Source organism: Macaca mulatta, chromosome 5, assembly GCF_049350105.2.
Source record: "Macaca mulatta isolate MMU2019108-1 chromosome 5, T2T-MMU8v2.0, whole genome shotgun sequence".
NCBI classification, from domain to species: domain Eukaryota; kingdom Metazoa; phylum Chordata; class Mammalia; order Primates; family Cercopithecidae; genus Macaca; species Macaca mulatta.
Window position 1 is genome coordinate 159,336,912 of NC_133410.1, and position 21,727 is coordinate 159,358,638.

General features: G+C 36.9%; 1 protein-coding gene across 5 annotated transcripts in view; it reads right to left on the reverse strand.

The window, feature by feature from the left end:
- Nucleotides 1-21,727, reverse strand: part of LRBA (LPS responsive beige-like anchor protein) — a 766,998-nt gene that overhangs the window by 486,094 nt on the left and 259,177 nt on the right. For all 5 annotated transcript variants that reach the window (XM_028848808.2, XM_028848811.2, XM_028848807.2 and 2 more), the window contains exon 36: nucleotides 3,905-4,013. In XM_028848808.2, the coding sequence (XP_028704641.1) occupies nucleotides 3,905-4,013 (109 nt within the window). The remainder of the gene's footprint in view (nucleotides 1-3,904; nucleotides 4,014-21,727) is intronic.

The following is a 21,727-nucleotide window of genomic DNA, read 5'->3' on the forward strand; positions in this document are numbered from 1 at the left end:
CCCACTCTGGTGCCAACTTGGACAACATTCTTTTAAGCACTCTTTTTCAGTTATCCCCACCTGCCCAGTTCCCTTATTAGGCCAAGATATTTTAACCAAATTATCTGCTTCCCTGACTATTCTTGGAGTACAGCCATACCTCATTGCTGCCCTTCTTCTCAACCCAAAGCCTCCTTTGTGTCTTCCTCTCATATCCCCCCACCTTAACCCACAATCCCTCAGACCAACCACCCCAAGGAACATCTCACCAATTTTAAATTGGGTAAGCGGCCTCTCTTTTTACTCTCTTCTCCAACCTCTCTCACTATCCCTCAACCTCTTTCTCCTTATATCAACTCTACTCCCCCCATATTTGGACCTCTCACAACACAAACTACTATTCCTGTGGCCGCTGCTTTATGCATCTCTTGGCAAAAACCCACTGGAATTCCCCTAGGTAACCTTTCACCTTCTCGATGTTCCTTTACTCTTCATATCCAATGCCCAACTACACACATCACTGAAACAATTGGAGCCTTCCAACTCCATATTACAGACAAGCCCTCTGTCAATACTGGCAAACTTAAAAACATTAGCAGTAATTATTGCTTAGGAAGACACTTACCCTGTATTTCACTCCATACTTGGCTACCTTCCCCTTGCCCTTCAGACTCTCCTCCAAGGTCCGCTTCTTGTTTACTTATACCCAGTCCCGAAAATAACAGTGAAAGGTTGCTCATAGATACTCAACATTTTCTCATACACCATGAAAATCGAACCTTCCCCTCTACAGTTACCTCATCAGTCCCCATTACAACCTCTGACAGTTGCCACCCTAGCTGGATCCCTAGGAGTCTGGGTACAAGACTCCCCCTTTCAGCACTCCCTTTCATCTTTTTACTTTGCATCTCCAGTTTTGCCTCGCACAAGGTCTCTTCTTCCTCTGTGGATCCTCCACCTACATGTGTCTACCTGCTAATTGGACAGGCACATGCACACTAGGTTTCCTTACTCCCAAAATTCAATTTGCAAATGGGACCGAAGAGCTCCCTGTTCCCCTCATGACACCGACACGACAAAAAAGAGTTATTCCACTAATTCCCTTGCTTGTCGATTTAGGACTTTCTGCCTTCACTGTTGCTCTCGGTGCTGGAAGAGCAGGCATTTCAACCTCTGTCACAACCTTCCGTAGCCTTTCTAATGACTTCTCTGCTAGCATTACAGACATATCACAAACTTTATCAGTCCTCCAGGCCCAAGTTGACTCTTTAGCTGCAGGTGTCCTCCAAAACCACCAAGGCCTTGACTTACTCACTGCTGAAAAAGGAGGACTCTGTATATTCTTAAATGAAGAGTGTTGTTTTCACCTAAATCAATCTGGCCTGGTGCGTGACAACATAAAAAAACTCAAGGATAGAGCCCAAAAACCTGCCTACCAAACAAGTAATTATGCTGAACCCTCCTGGGGACTCTCTAATTGGATGTCCTGGGTCCTCCCAATTCTTAGTCCTTTAATACCTATTTTTCTACTTCTTTTATTCGGACCTTGTATCTTCCATTTAGTTTCTCAATTCATCCAAAACTGTATCCATGCCATCACCAATCATTCTATATGACAAATATTTCTTCTAACAACCCCAAAATATCACCCCTTACCACAAAAATCTTCCTTCAGCTTAATCTCTCCCACTCTAGGTTCCCAAGCCACTCCTAATCCCACTTGAAGAAGCCCTGAGAAACATCGCCCATTATCTCTCCACGCCACCCCCCAAAAAAAAATTTTCTTTGCTGCCCCAACACTTCAATACTATTTTATGTTATTTTTCTTATTAATATAAGAAGCCAGGAATGTCAGGCCTCTGAGCCCAAGCTGAGCCATCGCATCCCCTGTGACCTGCACGTATATATAGGTATATACGCCCAGATGGCCTGAAGTAACTGAAGAATCACAAAAGAAGTGAAAATGGCCTGTTCCTGCCTTAACTGATGACATTCCACCACAAAAGAAGTGAAAATGGTCGGTCCTCGCCTTAAGTGATGACATCACCTTGTGAAATTCCTTTTCCTGGCTCATCCTGGCTCAAACAAGCTCCCCTACTGAGCACCTTGCAACCCCCACTCCTGCCTGCCAGGGAACAACTCCCCTTTGACTGTAATTTTCCTTTATCTACCCAAATCCTATAAAACAGCCCCACCCCTATCTCCCTCCCTGTCTCTCTTTTTGGACTCAGTCCGTCTGCACCCAGGTGAAATAAATAGCCTTGTTGCTCACACAAAGCCTGTTTGGTGGTCTCTTCACAACAGACATAAGTGACAGTTTATATTTTATCTTATTTGCTTTAATAAAATTTTGTAGCTTCATTCCAAAGAGCATGTGTACTTTTCTTGCAGAATTTGGCCCAAAACATTGTTTTTGTCATATCTATGAACACACTGTATTTCTGATGTCCATTCTTAGCTGGTTACTGACTTTCAAAGAAAAGCTATTAATTTTTTGCATAACTCTCTCATATCTAATAATCTCACCAAATTCTTTTATTAACTCTGGTAGAAAAACGTTCAAGATCCAGGTACACCTCAGGACACAGGAATTAGATTTTCCTAGACCACAGCATTAGAAATTTGAAACTACTCTTATTTCTTTCTTTAATAGTATTTATATTAGCTATATCTTACACTTGCAAGAATATCAAAAAATATGTTAACAACACTGATAGTATCACTCATTTTTCCTGATTTTAAAAGAGATGACTTTAATCATTTAAAATATTTAATAGTCTTTACCATATTTGTATGTTTCCTTATATAAATCTTTTTCTCTGAGTTTTAATAGGGCTGGCAGCTAAAAATCATCCTATGCTTTTTTTCTACCTTTACTGATATCTTCATGTTTTTTCTATTTTTAATTTGTTGATGTAATTTATTTTGCAGGTAGATATCCCAAAATAAACATTTTATAATTCCAGTAAAAGTTTTCAGTCATCATACTATATAATTCATTCTTTATATTGATGAATTATGTTATTTAAAGTTATAGTTTAAATATTGTACTTATATTCTTAAGCGAAATTGGTCTTCTAGAGTTTTATTTTTCTAGAATAATTTTCAGATTTGCTGATTGTGTAAAATTCACTTGGAAGATTTTTCATCTTTTCTAATGTACCAGAAAAATGTCAGCAACATATGAGTTTATCTGTTCTTGGTATGTTAGAAGCTATACAGTGCTTTTAAATATTTTTCCAATTCTATAGCAAATGTACTACTTGTCAAATTTTCTAGTTTACCTTAGGTGAATTTGGGTCATTTTTATAGCTACAAAACCATTAATTTCCTGTAGAAATTTATATTTCTTATACATGTTCAGGCACAACTACTGAGATAAGCAATGGTCCCGGGATGGGTTTATCACTTAGTCCTCTCCTATGATAATCCAAGGAGAAAGGTGTATGCTCCCTCATTTCCTCAGCTCCAATAATATTATGCTCCAAACCCTAAAGACAGAGAAATTTCACACCTGTGTGTTCAGTTCCTCTCGAGAAACCTGGATGATCTTACCTTTGCCATAGAGATTTTCATTTCTGGCTAACTAGCTCTGTTTTGCCCAGAAAGGGAGAACTCCTTCACCAGTTTTCTTTATAGGAAAACCATCAGAGTCAAGACTCACCTCTGATTATTAACATTAGATCAGCCAAACAAGAAGCTTCTCTGATCAAGCTTCTCTGGTAGCTCAACTGCAACTGAGACCAGAGGCTAAAGAGACACGTACTATCTCCAAGAACCCCCATGACTCTCCAATAAACCTAGATTTTAATTTTTTGATGACGTATACTATGTTTCTTTGGACCTGCCATTTTACCGGGACAATTTGCCATGATTATCATTAAAAAACGGTAATTTCCACACACCAACCACATGTGTAACCTACCTCAAATTCCGCATGTCTGTGAATATCTTCTGCTCTCTGCCTGCTCAGGATAAATTCAGCTTCATTTGCTACTCTTACTAGATGATCTTTCATTGTCTGGCTAAGCAATCTGTAAAAAATGAATGTTATCAAATAAATATATGTATTCACACACAACATAAATGATTATTCACTGCTTACTGTGGAGAGGAAGGAATCCTTACTTTCTTCTTTTGACATCATACACAATGAGGTACCATTATTTCACACTAAATAATTGAGGAATGTAACAACAGCAAAAGCTTACCCTTCTGGCAATAGCAGATTGGCTTCTATCAGACTAGCCATGTAACAAAAGCAACTAAAAATACTAGATTAAAGTTGTGTTTTAATCTTTTAAAATGCACTGGAAAGTTACCAAGGCAGCCAAAATTAACCAGGGAAGATCACAGAGAAGAAAGCACACAAAAGACAATCAGTTTGACTTTTTACATTAAAGCATTTGCTATTCCCAAGTGAGAACAGAGGAGCTACACAGACCTGTCACTAGTCTCACAAAGATAAACAGAAAAAAACTGAGGTTCGCAGTCTGTCAACGTGGGGGAGTCTTGGTAGACTACCCAAGAGTTACAACAGGTATCAGGCATACCCCAGAAAGCAAGAAATAGATCAGGCCTCAAAACACTGAAACAGACCTTCAGAGAACATCTGGTGATTGGCATTTAGGTTAACTGGCAGCCAAAAAGCTAAGCAAAGCTTTCAGGGCGGGGAGAAAAAAATCAGAAATAGCAATGCAGGAGGGCCATGGTAAAACCCCAGGTTTTCAGAGGACCTCAAAAGAGCTGCACACTAGGAGAAGGCAAAATAGGCCAAACTCTCACAAGAACTTTAAAAAAAAAAAAAAAAACCCAACCCTTGAGTCAGCTCAGACCCTAAATTAATACAATCAGCTATTAGTCTAACTGCTAATCAGAAACCAAGAGGAAGTCCTTTCTAAAGGAAGATAATATCATAGAGGCTTAAATTTACCCTTGCAATTTTAAAATACAATTTTCAGCATTCAGTCACCAATTAACAGGCACAAGAGACAATATCATACAAATGAAAACTAAATAGAAACTGGTTCACATCTGGACATTGAAATGAATGTAGTTAATATGTTTAGAACTCATTGTGTAATAGAGAATTCCAATAAAGAATGAAAACTGTAAACGTACTGAAAAAATAAATAAATATAAAAATAGATTTACTGGGTTATTAAGCTCAGCCAAAAAAGGAAAAATTAACTGAAAGATAGGTCAATGACAACTAGACTGAAACATAGTAAGAAAACTTACTGAAAATTGAACAAAGTAAATAACAGACATACAGGACATGGTAAAAGGATCTAATATAAGTGTATCTATAGTGTAAGAAAGAGTAGACACATAATTAGAAAGAAGCCATATTTGAAGAGATAATGGCCAAGATTTTTCAAAATTGGGAAAAAACACTGAGCGATATGTTGATGGAGTGCTACAAAACCCAAGCAGGGTTTTCAAGGATACCCCGCTTAGGCAGTAATAGTAAAACTATCAAAGAAAAAAACTCTTAATAGCAGACAGGGGGAGAGGCCTTCAAAAGAGCAACAATAAGCCTAAGGGAAGCCAGAGAAGAATGCAATGACCTATTTAAAATACTAAACAAAAATACTACCTAAAAGGCCAGGCCAGTGGCTCACACCTATAATCCCAGCACTTTGGGAGGCCCAGGCGAGAGGATCACATGAGGCCAGTAGTTCAAGACCAGCCTTGGCAATGTAGTGAGATTCCATCTCTACCAAAAAAGTTTTTTTTAATTAGCTCAGCATGGTGGTACATGCCTATGGTCCCAGCTACTCAGGAGCCTGAGGCAGAAGGATCACTTGAGTCAATGAGTTTCAAGTTATAGCTAGCTATGATCCCACCACAGCACTCCAGCCTGAGCAACAGAGAGAGATCCTGTCTCAAAACAAAAAAACCAACCACCTAAGAATTCTATCCTCTTCAAGATCAGCCTAGCTAACGTAGTGAAACCCTGTCTCTACTAAAAATACAAAAATTAGCCGGGCATGATGGCAGGTGCCTGTAATCCCAGATACTAGGGAGGCTGAGGTGGAAGAATGGCTTGAACTTGGGTGGCGAAGCTTGCAGTGAGCCGAGATCGCGTCATCGCACTCCAGCCTGGGCGACAGAGCAAGACTCCGACGAAAGAAAGAAAAAGAAAAAGAAAAAGAGAAAGAGAAAGAGAAAGAGAAAAAGAAAGAGAAAGAGAAAGAGAAAGAGAGAAAGAGAAAGAGAAAGAGAAAGAGAAAGAAAAGAAAGGAAAGAAAGGAAAGAAAGGGAGGAAAGGAGGAAAGGAGGAAAGGAGGAAGGGAAGGGAAGGGAAGGGAAGGGAAGGGAAGGGAAGGGAAGGGAAGGGAGAAAAGAATTCTATCCTCAAAAAGTATCCTTCAATAATGAGATTTAAAGGGTCCAGAATATACCACTGTCGGAAAAAAAAGAGTCTTTTTCTGAACTTCCTTTATCTGCCTAAACAGAGAAGCTCCCAAAAGAATTCAGCTTTCATCAATCCCTTCCCAGGGAGTTTTGCAACCAAGGAAGATTGACTATTATCAGTAAAGACGAGAAGTTAGTACCAGGATAAGAAATTATCTAAATAGACGTTGTTGCAAAACTGTAATATCACTTCACTATTCTCCTAAGGGCCTACTTACTGTGCGCAAAATCATTAGCTTCCCCAAATGTGTCCTTCATTACCTCACTTTTACCCTATTAAAATGGTATGTATATAACCCAAATTCTAACCCCTTCCTTGAGTCACATTTTTCTGTGAATTCTTTTTTTTTTTTTTTTTTTTTTTTTTGAGATGAAGTTTTGCTCTGTCGCCCAGGCTGGAGTATAATAGCATGATCTCGGCTCACCGCAACCTCCGCCTCCTGGGTTCAAGCGACTCTCCCGCCTCAGCCTCCCAAGTAGCTGAGATTACAGGCACCCGTCATCATGCCCGGCTAATTTTTGTATTTTTAGTAGAGACGAGGGTTCACCATGTTAGCCAGGGTGGTCTTGAACTCCTGACCTCAGGTGACCCACTCGCCTTGGCCTCCCAAAGTGCTGAGATTACAGGCATGAGCCAAAGCAGCCGGCCGAATTCTGATATACTTATTTATGACTAAAAATAGGTCTTTTTTCTTGCTAATCTGTGTTTGTCTGTTTAATTCACAGATCCCCAAACAACAAACCTAAGAGGTTAGAGGAAAACTTTTCCTCATCACCAAAAGCAAAATAAGAACATTCCATGACAAATAAAATAGGGAGAATTTGTCACCAGCCAACCAACATTCTTCATAAAGATGAAAAATAATGTAAGATTGATACAAGTCAAGGAAAACAATTGGAGCAATGAAAATGACAAATGTGGGTAAATCTAAAAGAATACTGAATATTTGCAATAATTATGTAACTTCTAGAATTAAAAAATACTGCAATCTAAAATATATAACCACAGCATACAAGGCAAGAGAAACCAAATGAATTACTATTGTAAGTTTCTTGTATCATACATAGATTGGCAAAAGAATCAGTTTATGTAAGATGTTAATTATAATATTCATACTAGAATCTCTGGGTAACCACTAAAGGTATTTAAAATAATATACAACCATCAAGTTAATGGGGAAAAAATTAAGGAACAAATACTTAGCTCAAAAGAAGGGGGGAAAAAAAAGAAACACAAGATATGGAGCAAATATAAAGGACATAAATAATAAGATGATAAATTTTAACCTAAACGTATCAGAAATACATAGAAAGTAAACATTTAGTAGTAAAATTATTGTCAAATCAATTTTTTTAAGTATATGATGCTTGTAAGTGACACGATTTCAATATAAGGTTGAACAAACATTGAAAAGCATAGTTTCAGAAAACATGAACAATTTTTAAAAGCTAAAAGAAAGATAATAAACTTGTATTAGTATAAGAAGCAAACAGAAATAACAAGATAAACCTGTTAAATTAATAAGAGGATAAATGAACTACACACACAGAAATTTAGTATTTTGAGATTCTAAATTTGTATGCTCCTAAGAATACGGCCTACTACCAGATATAGAATATAAAAAGTTATAGAATACTTTTTAACCTGACCTGACTGACATATCGAGAACATTATACCCAGTAAGAGAATAATAAATATTATTTTCAGGTAAACATGGAATATATACAAAAAATAGGCAAAATGTGGGGTCATAAAGCAATTTATAGTGAATTTCAAGTGATAAAATCATACTGAGTATGTTCTTTGATATACTTCAATTAAACTAGAAATAACACGATATAGATCACTCTGCAAGAAGCTCTAAGCTGACCACCAATTTTCCTAACCTCCTGTTATCCACAGCATTATGTAATCTTCTCCTTTACAGTGTAGGAAGGAGATGGGACTTGCCTCTAAGCAAGAAAATATGGCAACAATGAAGGAATAACACTTCAATAATTACATTAAACAAGACGGTAACTTGCATCTTGCTAGCAGACTCTATTGACACTCTCCCTTAATGGCTAAGCTAAAGAAACCTGCCATGTTATGAGCTGCCCTGTGTAGAGGCCTCCACGGCAAGGAGCTGAGTAGAGCCCCAGACAACAGCTCACAAGGAATTCAGATTCTCAGTCTAACGACTCAGAATGAACTGAATTCTGCCAACAGTCACATGATCATGGAAGCAGATCCTTTCCTAGTCAAACCTCAAATAAAACTGCAACTCTGGCCAACACCTTAACTGCAGCCTTGTAAGTGAACCTGAAGGAGAGGCCCAACTAAGCCATGCCTAGATTCCTGACCAAAAAAAATTGAGATAATAAATGTATGTTTCTTTAAGGCTAAGTTGTGATAATATTATTAACATAGCAGTCATTAAGTAATATCATTCCATGTCTAAAAACTAAAGAATGCAACTCTGAAAAAAACTCACACATAAAAGAATATATCATAATGGAAATTAGGAAATGTTTGCAGTAAAACGTAGTAAAAACAATGTGCCAAAATCTGTGGATTTAGATAAACCTTAAACCAATGCTTAGAGGGAAACTGATATACTGAATAAAAACACTAAAGAAGAAAAAAAATGTCAAAATAAATTATGCAAGTATTGAACTGAAGAAATTAGAAAAAGAACAGCCAGTGAACACTGAAAGTAAACTAAGGATAAGAACAGAAATTAAATAGAAAATAAAAATACACTTTAGAAGATAAAGTTAAAAGTTATTTGAAATACTGAAAAAATCCAAAACAAATATGTAAACAATTAAAATTAATAACTGAATTTAGAAAGGTCATTGGGTTTAAGGCAAATACACAAAAATCAACTAGATTCTTTTTATAGGTTACTAACAAAGTAAAAACGATTTTTAAATACTATTTGAAAAGCATTCAAAACCATCAAAATATGTAGGAAAAGGAAAGAAAAATGTGCTAGAATTCTGCATGTCAAACAGAAAGAATGGTAAAAGAAGTTAAAAAAAAAAAAAAGAAAAAAGTATACTATGTTCATGAAAGGGAAAGGCCTGTATTATAAAGATACCAATTCTCCACAAAGCTATTTATAGATACAGTCCAATCAAAATCCTAGTAGGTCTCTCTGCATAATCTGATGAGTTCAAATTTAATTCTAAAAGCCATAGAAAATGTAAACAAACAAGAATACGTGAGACATTCTTGAAGAGGGGAACAGAGATGAAAATCATGATAATGATATTAAAAGACTTAAAAGTAAGATGGTCTTTTCCAAAAACTGGTCTTAGATCAACTGATGCTCATACGGACAAATTAACCTTGACTTCTACCTCAAACCATACAAACAAACCAATTCCAAACGAATCCTAGGGAAGACCCAAAGATTTCAGGAAGTTTAAAAAGTTTCTAGAAGATTATGTAAGAGAGCATCTTCCTGGCTGGGTCAATGTAAAGACTTACTGCATCGAACAAAAATACACAAAACATAAGAAAAATAGTGACAAAATGAACCACATCAAAATTTAAAGACTTGTGTTTATGAAAGCCACCACTAAGAGAATTAAAAACCAAACTTCAGAGAGGGAGAATATATTTGGAATAATTACAACTAATGAGAAACTGATATCTTAAAAATATTAAAAAGCCTCTTACAAATAAAAGAAAATGATCACAATTTTTAAAATGGGAAAAGAACACAAGCACTTCACAAAAGAAGATTTCCAAATGGTGAATAAGATTACGAAAAGTTGTTCAGCAATACTAGTAATCAAGGAAATAAAAATTAAAACTATAAAATATACTATACTCCACCAGAATGGCTATATGTTTAAAAGGCTGGCATTACCAAGTTATATCAAAGATGTGAAGTAACATGGACTCTTATAATCACAAAATATATTAATTAAAATGTTCATGGCAATTATTTACAATAACCAAACATTAGCAACTACCCAAATGTCCATTAAAAATATAGCTAATTTTTAAAATGTTGGACTTTCATAAAGTAAAATCCTAAGTAGGAACAAAAAGAATTAGTATTATGCATAACAATATGAATTTCACTAACAATATTGAGCAAAAACACACAAAAATATAAAATGTATGAACTGCCTTGTATAAAGATAAAAATTAAAAAAATAAAACTATGGTATTAGAAGTTAAGAGATTAAGAAATGGCTACCTTCAGTGCTACCTCTATATAAAGGGACTCATACGGAACACTGATAATGCCTACAGAGTTCTAAATCTTTTAATAAAATGTCTTGGATGTATAAACAAATGACCCATGCTGATTAATGCTTTTATAACACCATTTACTTATAAACATATCAACAGAATGATTCACTTTATGTAATCTGGAACATGTTTGTTATGTATAGGTCTTCTAAACTTCCTTCTTTAATAGGAGTCGGGAAGATAGAGTGTACAGGGATAGAATAATAATAATAATTATTATTATTATTATTATTAGGGATAAGGTCTCGCTCTGTCACCCAGGCTGAAGTGCAGTGGTGCAATTATGGCTCACAGAAACCTCAACCTCCCAAGCTCAAGTGATCTGCCTACCTCAGTCTGCTGAGTACCTGGGACTACTTACATGTGCCATCGTATCCTGCAAGTTATTTTGGTGTTATAGAGACAGGGTCTCACTATGTTGTCTACATTGGTCTCAAACTCCTGAGCTCAAGGGATCCTACTGCCTTAGCCTCCCAAAGTGCTGAAATTATGGGCATGAACATACATGGCCTGTAAGGATTATTTTTTAAATTTATATAACAAAAGTGGCTAAAAAGTGCCACTAGAAAATGCCCACAAAAAGTTACACCCAGCAGTCATCAACAATGACATGAACTTACTCCCATTCCACAGGGCACTTGCCTCACTTTGTAGCAATGTTTTTATTTAAAATATAAATAAGGCCAGGTACAGTGGCTCATGCCTATACTCCCAGCACTTAGAATTAAGACTGCTTGAGCCCAGGAGCTTGAGACCAGCCTGGGTAAAATAAAGAGACCTATTCTCTACAAAAAAAATTAAAAATAAAAATAAAAATAAATTAGCTGAGCATGGTGGTGCATACCTGTAGTCTCAGCTACTCAAGAGGCCAAGGCAGGAGAATCACCTGAGCCCAGGAGGTGGAGGCTGCAGTGAACTGTGATGTTATCACTGCACTGCAGCCAGGGCGACAAAGTAAGACTCTGTCTCAAAAAACAAACAAACAAAAAAAACAAACAGAAACATGGATCCACAGCAATGATCACACTTTTTTTTTTTTTTTTTTTTTTTTGGAGATAGAGTCTCACTCTGTTGCCCAGGCTAGAGTGCAGTGACAGGATCTCGACTCACTGCAACCTCCGCTTCCTGGGTACAAGTGATTCTCATGTCTCAGCCTCCCAAGTAGCTGGGATTACAGGTACATGAGCCACCACCCCCAGCTAATTTTTGTATTTTTAGTAGAGACAGGGTTTCACCATGTTGGCCAGGCTGGTCTTGAATTCCTGACCTAAAATGATCCACCTGCCTTGGCCGTCCAGGGTGCTGGAATTACAGGCGTGACCCACCACACCCTGCCAGCACTCTTAATAATGTGCTATATGAACACGTTCCCACAGTGCAGAAAAACATGTGGAAAATATTCCTTGAGAATCAATGAATTTTACTACAACACTATCTATGAAAGTGAGAATCTTAAATAATCAAAATATACAATCATACAATAAAAGTAGATTGTTCCAAATTGACAAAATGATGTCCACAATATACGCTAAGAGGAAAAATAAACCTGAGGAATATTATGAATAATATGAGCTTGGGGAACATATAAAAGAAAATATACTTTATTTTAATTGCCAATAATCTAGAACAGGGGTCAGCAAATTAAGGTATGTGTATCAAATCTAGCCTGCCAACAGTTTTTGGTTAGTACATTCTATAGGAGCACAACTAGGCCCATTTGTTTAAGTGTTATCCATGGCTGTTTTCAAATCACCATACTACACTGAGTTGACCAGTTGTGAAAAAGACCATGTGTACTGCAAGGCCTAAAGAACTATCTGGACTTTTACAGAAAAAGCACATGTCTGGGCTAGCGAGTGAGGCTTAAGTCCTCCTCCTTATATTTCTCTGTTCTTTGAAGCTTTACAACAATCAACAATCAAAAGAAAGGAAAACAGAAAATCCTTAAAGAAAATAAAGAAGCTTTCTGCCATTCTATCACTTTGTTTCGATCTCTATTAGGCTCACATACACTATCATAATTTGAATCCAGCTCTGTCAGACTCTCTCTTCTATCCCCAAACTGTCTTTCAGCTACTTTAGAAGTTAGTGCAATACCTTATCTGTGATTTTGGGATGACATCATCAGGGTATTTCTTTTCAAATGCTATTAAACAGTACTCATTTAGGCATTACAGACAAAAACAATCCCTAGTGTAATTTTAAAACCCACTAATGAATAACTTCCTCTGATTCCACAGATAGAGAAAGCAAGGGCTTTCAAGAGTACAGATGTGAAATACTAGTTTGGGTTCTTAGTTTCCCTCTAGAGACCTAAAACCACATTGTGAATTTAACATCAATATATTGCCTTTGCCTTGTACTTTCAAACATTAATTGAATTGATTAGTCAATGGCACACTATCCTACTAGTCCCCAAACAAGTAACCTCAAAGTTACTCTAGTCTCTTTCCTCTTCTCTACCACCATCCTCCAGGCCCCTAATCAATCAACAAATCTTGTCAATATTTCCTTTGTAATATTCTCAGCTTTAATTTATGCTGTTTCATAGCCAATGCCCTAAAAATAAACGTTTCATCATTTCATACACATTATAACAATAAATCTTTTGAGTGCTAATTCTGATCTTTTAACATTTTTATGCCTCTGCCTTTTAAAAACACTGTCAAACATCTGTTCAACACCTATTACATTATAGACTAGGCTAAGCAGCAAAGATGACCTTTCATTATATTTTAGTTGGGGAAAAAGAGAATACACTGGAGTCCTTTCCAGCTTGAAATTCATATTAATATAAGTGCTATGGTAGACATACCCTAATGTGACCTCCAGTGAGTCGTGGCTTTATATGATCCCAACCCCCTGAGTTCAACCTGGGCAAAATCTGGCACTTCCTTCTAGCAAACAGAATATGGTAAAGATTATGGGATAATCATTCCTTAATTAGGTTACTTTACATGCCAATGGTGATGGGATAATCACTCTGGTACTTATGTAATAAAGCTCTGCCCTAGCACACTGCAGAGATTCTCCTGCCACCCTTGAAGAAGAAGTAAGTGGCTATGTGTGACAAGGCCATGAGACAGGGAAGTATGGACAGCCTGTAGGATCTGAGAGCATCCTCACAGTGACAGTAAACAAGAAAATGGGAAACTCAGTCCCACAACAGCATGGAACTGAATTCTGCCAAGAAATTTGTGACCCCAAGCTCCAGAAAGAAATGCAGTTTGACCAACACCTTTATTGTAGACTTGTAAAACCCTAAGCAGAAGATCCAGCTGAGTCTAGACTGCTGACCCATAGAAACTGTAGGATAGTAAACATAAAATTGTTTCAAGCTGCAAAATTTGTGGGAATTTGTTATAAAATAAGCAATACAAATAAAATTAGAACATAAAAATACGTTTGCTATCATATCTCTACAGAAGCAAAGATCACAATAATCTACTAAAGATGAAAAAAAGCTCCAATAGAAAATTAGAGCACGAAGATGAGCCTTAAACAAAGGGCAAAAGCAACAAAGAGAGAAAGATACTTCAGATAACAGTATGAACAAAGTTATCAAGAGAAAAAAATTTTTTTTTTCCTTGAGATGGAGTCTCACTCTGTCACCAGGCTAGAGTGCAGTGGCGCTATCTCATCTCACTGCAACCTCTGGCTCCCTGGTTCAAGCGATTCTCCTGCCTCAACCTCCTGAGTAACTGGGATTACAGGCATGCGCCACCACGCCCAGGTAATTTTTGGATTTTTAGTAGAGACGGGATTTCACTTTGTTGGCCAGGATGTTCTCGATCTCCTGACCTCATGATCCACCCGCCTTGGCCTACAAAAGTGCTGGGATTACAGGCGTGAGCCACCACGACGGGCCAAGAAAAAATCTTGTGTGTTCCATTTTCAAGAGAACCAAAACATCCCTTTCTATTATGTAGTTTTCAAGATGTCCATTTACTGACACATACACTCAGATAGGTAGACGGATAATTTTCTGTCTTGATGTTTCATTCATTTTTCTGGTTATGTAGCATTTAAAAACCATGCAACACTTTAATAATGAAGCAACAAGTGAAAGCTCCCAACCCTCTTTCCTGTTCACTTTTCGGAATACATCACCACCATCAGTAGTTTATGTTCCTGTCCTTACATTTATCTAAACTTATAGAAACATACACAGTATTTATGTTCATATGTATGAAACACATACAGTATTTATGTGCATATATATATACAAATGTACATGTTCGTGTGTTTTGTAAAAATATTTTTAAATATTTAAGAAGTCATACTATACTACTTGTATATTTTACTTAACCGTATACCAGTATGTAATCAGAACAGCTTCAAGTGGCTCATGTGGATGGAGTGTACCGTAATTTATCAAAATAGTCCCTTATCCAGAGATCATTCATTCTTTCATTCTCTGCCCCGTTAAGATATCCATTATTTATCCAGTTACTGAAGCTAGAAATATCAGTCGTATCTTCCTTCTTCAGCATCCTACAGATCTAATAGACTGAGTACTGCCCATTCTACCTCTGCAATAACTTTAATAGTTATTTTTCTCTTTTTTTTTTTTTTTTTTTTTTGGTGAGACAGAGTCTCGCTCCGTTACCCAGGCTGGAGGGCAGTGGCATGATCTCAGCTCACTGCAACCTCCGCCTCCCTGGTTCAAGCGATTCTCCTGCCTCAGCCTCCGAGTAACTGGGACTACAGAAGCCCGCCACCACACCTGGCTAATTTTTTGTATTTTTAGTAGAGATGGGGTTTCACCATCTAGATCTAGCCAGGACGGTCTATATCTCCAGACCTCGTGATCCACCCGCCTCAGCCTCCCAATGTGCTGGAATTATAGGTGTGAGCCACTACGCCTGGCCAAAAGTTGTTTATCTTTGTAACATTTTCCAGTGCCCTTCACTGGAAACTCACTGGCACTCAGGATCATGTCTTTGATTATTATAATAGCTTCCAATCCAACTTCTTTCCATGAGTCTTACTATTCTTGCCCATTCTTCACTGGGGTCATCTTTCTAAAATGAAGATCTGATCATCACTGTATCATTAACAAGGTATCAGTCATCAGCCAGCTTCCCATGATCTACAAAAGAGACTACTTTGCATGGCTTATAAATCAGTCTCATTGTTGTTAAAATTTTATACTCTAAGAACTCCAGGCCAGGAACTACTTTCCCAAACATTACACCCTATTACTATACACTCCTTTGCCACTGTTCCTACTGTCCCGGGAATGACCTCACTTCATATTCCATCTAACCTACCTTCAAAGCTAAACCAAAGTAAAGGTTCACTACAAAACCTTTCCTGATCCCACACCTGCTTTCTCTCCATAGAAGTAATCCCCTACCAAAGTGCATAAGCCTCTTTTTTAGTACTTGTTATTTTGAAACTTTCTGTATAACACATTTTCAATTATGTATTTACAAATCTGTCTTCCATTTGACAATGCACCAACCATTTATAATTTTTCTTTACATAACCAAAGCATAGAACAGTGCCTGATCATTGCTGGGGACCCAGCAGCACCTATAAGGAAAAGAAACTCTTTGAATATCCACTTCTGCCAGTCACTTTTAAGCTGCTAACTGTAAGGAATACAAACATGCATAACACTGTCCACAAAGAGTTCACAATCTCGTATGGAAAGTTATAGGACTATATATAAATAGCAAGATAACTGCAAAAAGGTTCTTAAGGTTCTTAAAACATGTTCTTCTCTTAACTTCTGCAATAATATATAGCACTTTCTTGGTTTTCCTCCTATCTAGCGGCTTTTTCTTCACTGTCCACTTTGCTACATCCTCCGCTGCACTACCTACAAATCTTGTAATGTCCAAGAGCTCAGCTGTGTGTTCTTTCCTCCCTCTAAATTATTTCATCCAGTTCTATGACTTTTAATCCCACCTACATAGTACTAATTCCTGTGTTTATATCTCTAACACTATCCTTAGTCTCCTATATTTCAGACTCACAGAGCCAACTGTCCAACTAAAATCTTAACTTGGATACCCAATAGAGCATTTCAAATCCAACATTTCCAAAGCAGAGCTCTTGATTCTACCTACTCACTGCCAATAATACCTCTTCCCCATCACTACCTCAGTTTGTTCCACCACAATAAATAAATAGCACCAAAGTCCACTCAAACTCAAGAAATAATCTTGGATTTTGTCATTTTCTCACCTCCAAATCCCATTCATAAAAGCAAGTTCTACTGCCTTAACTATTAAATACATCACATATATGTTTACTTCTCTCCATCATCATTGCTACCACATCATTCTAAGTCACCACTCCCTCTTTTATAGAATACTTCAGTAATATCTTCACTGATTTATCTGCTCTCATTCTTGCCCTGTATACTGATCCTATCACAATTCATATTTCTAAGAATGTAAGTCATGGTATTGGGAAAGCTGGATATCAACATACAAAAGAATAAAATTGAGCCAGGCGCAGTGGCTCACACCTGTAATCCCAACACTTTGGGAGGCTGAGGCGGGCAGATCACGAGGTCAGGAGTTCGAGACCAGCCTGGCCAACATGGTGAAACCCCCGTCTCTACTAAAAATACAAAAATTAGCTGGGCATGGTGGTGGTCACCTGTAATCCCAGCTACTCAGGAGGCTGAGGTAGGAGAATCGCTTGAACCTGGGAGGTAAAGGTTGCAGTGAGCCAAGATGGCACCACTGCACTCCAGCCTGGGCAACAGAGCAAGATTCTATCTCACAAAAAAGAAAAAAGAAATTGGATACTTGTTGCTATGGTTTGAATATCTGTATCCCCCTCCAAAATTCTTGCAGAAACCTAATCTCCAATGCAATAGTATTAAGAGATGAGGCCTTTCTGACGTCATTAGGTCATAACGGCTCCTCCCTAGTGAATGGAATTAAGGCCTTTAAAGAACCGTCATCACACAATGTTTAAGCCTCTTCTGCCCTTTCGGCTTCTACCACGTGAAGACACAGTGCTCAAAGTGCCATCTTAGAAGCAGAGACCCAGCCCTCATCACACACTAAAACCTGCCAGTGTCTTAATCTTGGACTTCTAAGCCTCTAAAACTGTGAGAAATAAATTGCTATTATTTATAAATTACCCAGTCTCAGGTATTTTTTATAGCAGCATACAGAGACTAAGGCACTTACATTATATACAAAATTACCTCAAAATGGATCAAAGACCTAAATGTAGGAGTTATAACAATAAAACTCCTAAAAGAAAACATAAGGAAAAGCTTCATGACCCTGAATTTGGCAATGATTTCTAGGATGTAATACCAAAAGCACAGGCAATAACAGAAAAAAAATAGATAAACTGGACTACATCAAAATTTCTGGGCCAGGTAAACCGGCTCACACCTGTAATCCCAACACTGCGGGAGGCTAAAGCAGGAAGATTGCTTGAGCTCAGGAATTTGAGCCCAGCCTGGGCAACATAGTGAGACTCCATGTCTATTTTTAAAAAGATAAAGGAAAAAGGAAAAAACAACAACAATAACAACCTTCTGTGCATCAAAGGACAAAACCAACAGAGTGAAAAGACAACCCCAGTGGCTCATGCCTATCATTCCTGCACTTTGGGAGGCCAAGTCAGAAGGGCTGCTTGAGCCCAGGAGCTCAAGACCAGCCTGGACAACATAGCAAGACCCTATCTCTACCCAAAAAAAAAAAAAATAGCTGGGCATAGTGGCATGTGCCTGTGGTCCCAACTACTCAGGAGGGAAGTGGGAGGATCACATTAGCCAGGAGTATGTAGCTGCCATAAGCCACTGCACTCCAGCCTGTATAACAGAGACCCTGCCTGTTTCAAAAACAAAATAAACAAATAAGCAAAACAAACAAACAATGCTGTAAGTTATATCACGCCACTTCTCTATTAAACACTCTGCTCTTACTGAATAAGGTTTAATCCAAATTTCTTAGCATAGCTTACAGGGCCTTATATGAGCTGAATATTGAAAAGTTCTCTTGACATTCCCAAGCCTTACTCTCTTTCTTGCTGATTTTGTTCCAGTCACTCTGGCCTTCAATTTGTTTAAATAATACACAAATACTATTCACTCCTTAAGGCCTCTGCTCTTGCTGTTTCCTCACCTTAAAATGTTGTGACATACATCTCAAAAGGGTTAGTTACTTCTCTTCATTCAAACTGCTTCCCCTTCACAAGATTTTTCTAAACACTCCATACTCCCTAAAAGCCAATATGTTTATTCTCATAGCATCACTCTGCTTTGTTTTCTTCTAAGCATTTATTACTATCTAAATTGTCTTATTTTGATTACTTGTTTATTATTTGTTCTCTCCTTTATGACAGCATAGACTTATTCACAGCTATATCCTCAGATTCCAGAATAGTACCTGGCATACGGATTATAATCAATAAATAGATACTGAATGAATGATAAAAAATGAGTGCCACAAACCACTCCCAATCTACTTTTTTGTCCTTTCTTTATATTCAAAACCTTAATTCCTTCATATCCATTTCATTCCTCTTTCCCTCTGAGGAATATTCTGCAATTCTATCCTACAAAGACCTTTACTTTATGTCAACCTTTATTTTTAATATCGTTTTTGTAGAGACAGGGGTCTTGCTACATTTTCCAGGCTGGTCTCGGAAATCCTGGCCTCAAGTGATCCTCCCACCTCAAATTCCCAAGTAGCTAGGACTACAGGTGCATACTATCTAATTTTTTGTAAAGACATACAGGCTCATGCTATGTTGCTGAGGCTGGTCTTCAACTCCTGGGCTCAAGCAATCCTCCCACCTTAGTCTCCCAAAGTGCTGGGATTACAGGAGTGAACCACAATGCCCAGCTTATTTTATGTCAGTCTTATCCCTAATGATTATTGTAGATACAGCATATACTTGTTTATAGAATATCTTATAAACATTCTGTTAGAATTATATGTGTATTACTCTATTCTCTCAGAAGATGTGCTTCCTTAACCAGAACTGATTAAGAAAGCAGGGAAGGAAAAAGGAAAAATCTTTAAAAAAAAGAGTAAAAAAATTTTTTTGCTTTTTTTTTTTTTTTTTTTTAATAAACATATCTAACAGGTACTGTTTAGGTAGGCTATACCCCCCATCATTATTTGATGAGTGGATAGTTTGCGGAAATACTTCAAACCAAATATTCTCAAGCATTTAAATTTATCTAAGCAGTTAACAGCAAAACCATGGAGCTTTTAGACTTAACTGTGTCATAAATTTAAGTTTGAAATATTTTCGCTGCATAATACAAAATGATTACCATCTAACCTTACTATTTAAAAGAATATTATAAAAAGTGACTGGGATATATGTAAAGTAGTTAATAATACTTTCAGAGAAGAAGGGAAGCATATATATCTTTTCCTTCACAATTTACAAAATGTTTTAAAATCAAAGTATCTGAGAAAGTCCTGACTACATACCTCTCATTGTTTTAAATACACACACAATATTATTTATCCTTTCATTAAGGAAAATATTAAAATGACTTCAAAAATTAAACTAATTAGATATCTAAATGATTTTTTTTTTTTTTTTGCTATTGTAAGGGGTCAATTTTTCTCATCTATATGCTTATTTTCCTAAATATGCAAATTATACAATATTTAGGAACAGCAATTTTATTTAATAGCTGTGTAAACTATCCTTTCAAACAAAGAATTAAAGGTAAATTAAAGTTTTAATTATTATAAGCAGCCTCAAAATGTCGCGTTTACTGTAGATTAAATGTCTAAATGCAGAGCATAAAACGATTCACATATTTTAATATTAAGAAGAAAAAACTATGTATAATTTACACCTACAGTGCAAGAAGGAAGAAAAAAATGCTTGTGTCAGCCTTAGGAAACAAACAGCCCTATCAAGTGACCAACTAGAAAAGATTCATACTAGAGGCTCAATAAATAACAGTAATGATGACAACCATCTCCCATAACTACATTACAGCCCATTGGCCACATCTGATTATACTAGTCTAGACCTTGGGTAAGCACATACACATTTTCACCAAGAGTTTTCCAATATTACTGCTCTGTTTCCTGGGCTTTCTGTGACCCCCATTAGCAGCAACTGTCATTTTTGCTACTAGACATGACCATTGATGGGAAAGGAAAGTTACCACCTTTCTACACTCTAATAATTGAGAATGTGGAAATAATGTTCCTGAATTGGCAATCCTTCTAAATACAGTAATTTCTTTAGAATTAGCTACAGAGAAGGGGATAAATTGCTTCCAATGATTTTCTTCAGTAATATGAGAACTACTAAAGCCTCACTTTTCAAAATATCATCTCCATATATTAACATAGCCTTTATTCTTATAGTGAAGAATTATTGCCTAACTCTCCATGTACCTGCCTCCTCACGACATCTATCTCTCTCTGTCTCTCACCCAGCACATCCAATAATTAAGTATCACAAAAATCCCTAAATTGTTCTCTCTCTGCACCTTTCTCAGTTAAAGCTCTCAGTAACAACTTTGAATAAGGGATGTAAAGGCTCTAACATCACAGAATACACACACCTGAAACCTTACAAAGAATAGATTTTGTTGGTGACTGAAAAAATTAATTTAAATTTAAAAAAAAAATTTTAATGGGCTTCATACACATTTAAGGCCAATTTAGATCTTTCTTGATTGAAATTTAGCCCAGGTAGTAGTCACTTTTTCTGGAAGGCAATATCCTTGATCGGGGAGACCACAAGGTATCCATATGCTTTACTACAGTTTAAATGGAGATAGCAAATACTCCATAAAGTTATTTCATTCTGAGAATATAAAACCTTAGTAATTTAATATAAATGTTACATCCTGACATCAACCTGTTTTTCCAAACTTATTTTACACGATAATCCCTAGTTGAGCATTTTAAAACAACTCATGGTATTACAGAGGCTAGAATGGAAGCAAAAGGACCAGGCTGCAAGCCTTTATCCGATTATTTTAGATAAAATAATTTCTTAGGACTATGAAAGAATCTATTCTCTAGAATGTGCAAATAAAAAGAGAGAGAAGATAGTTATATGTAGAAAAGCAAAAATACAGAGAAATGGCTCTCCTGACTCTCCACT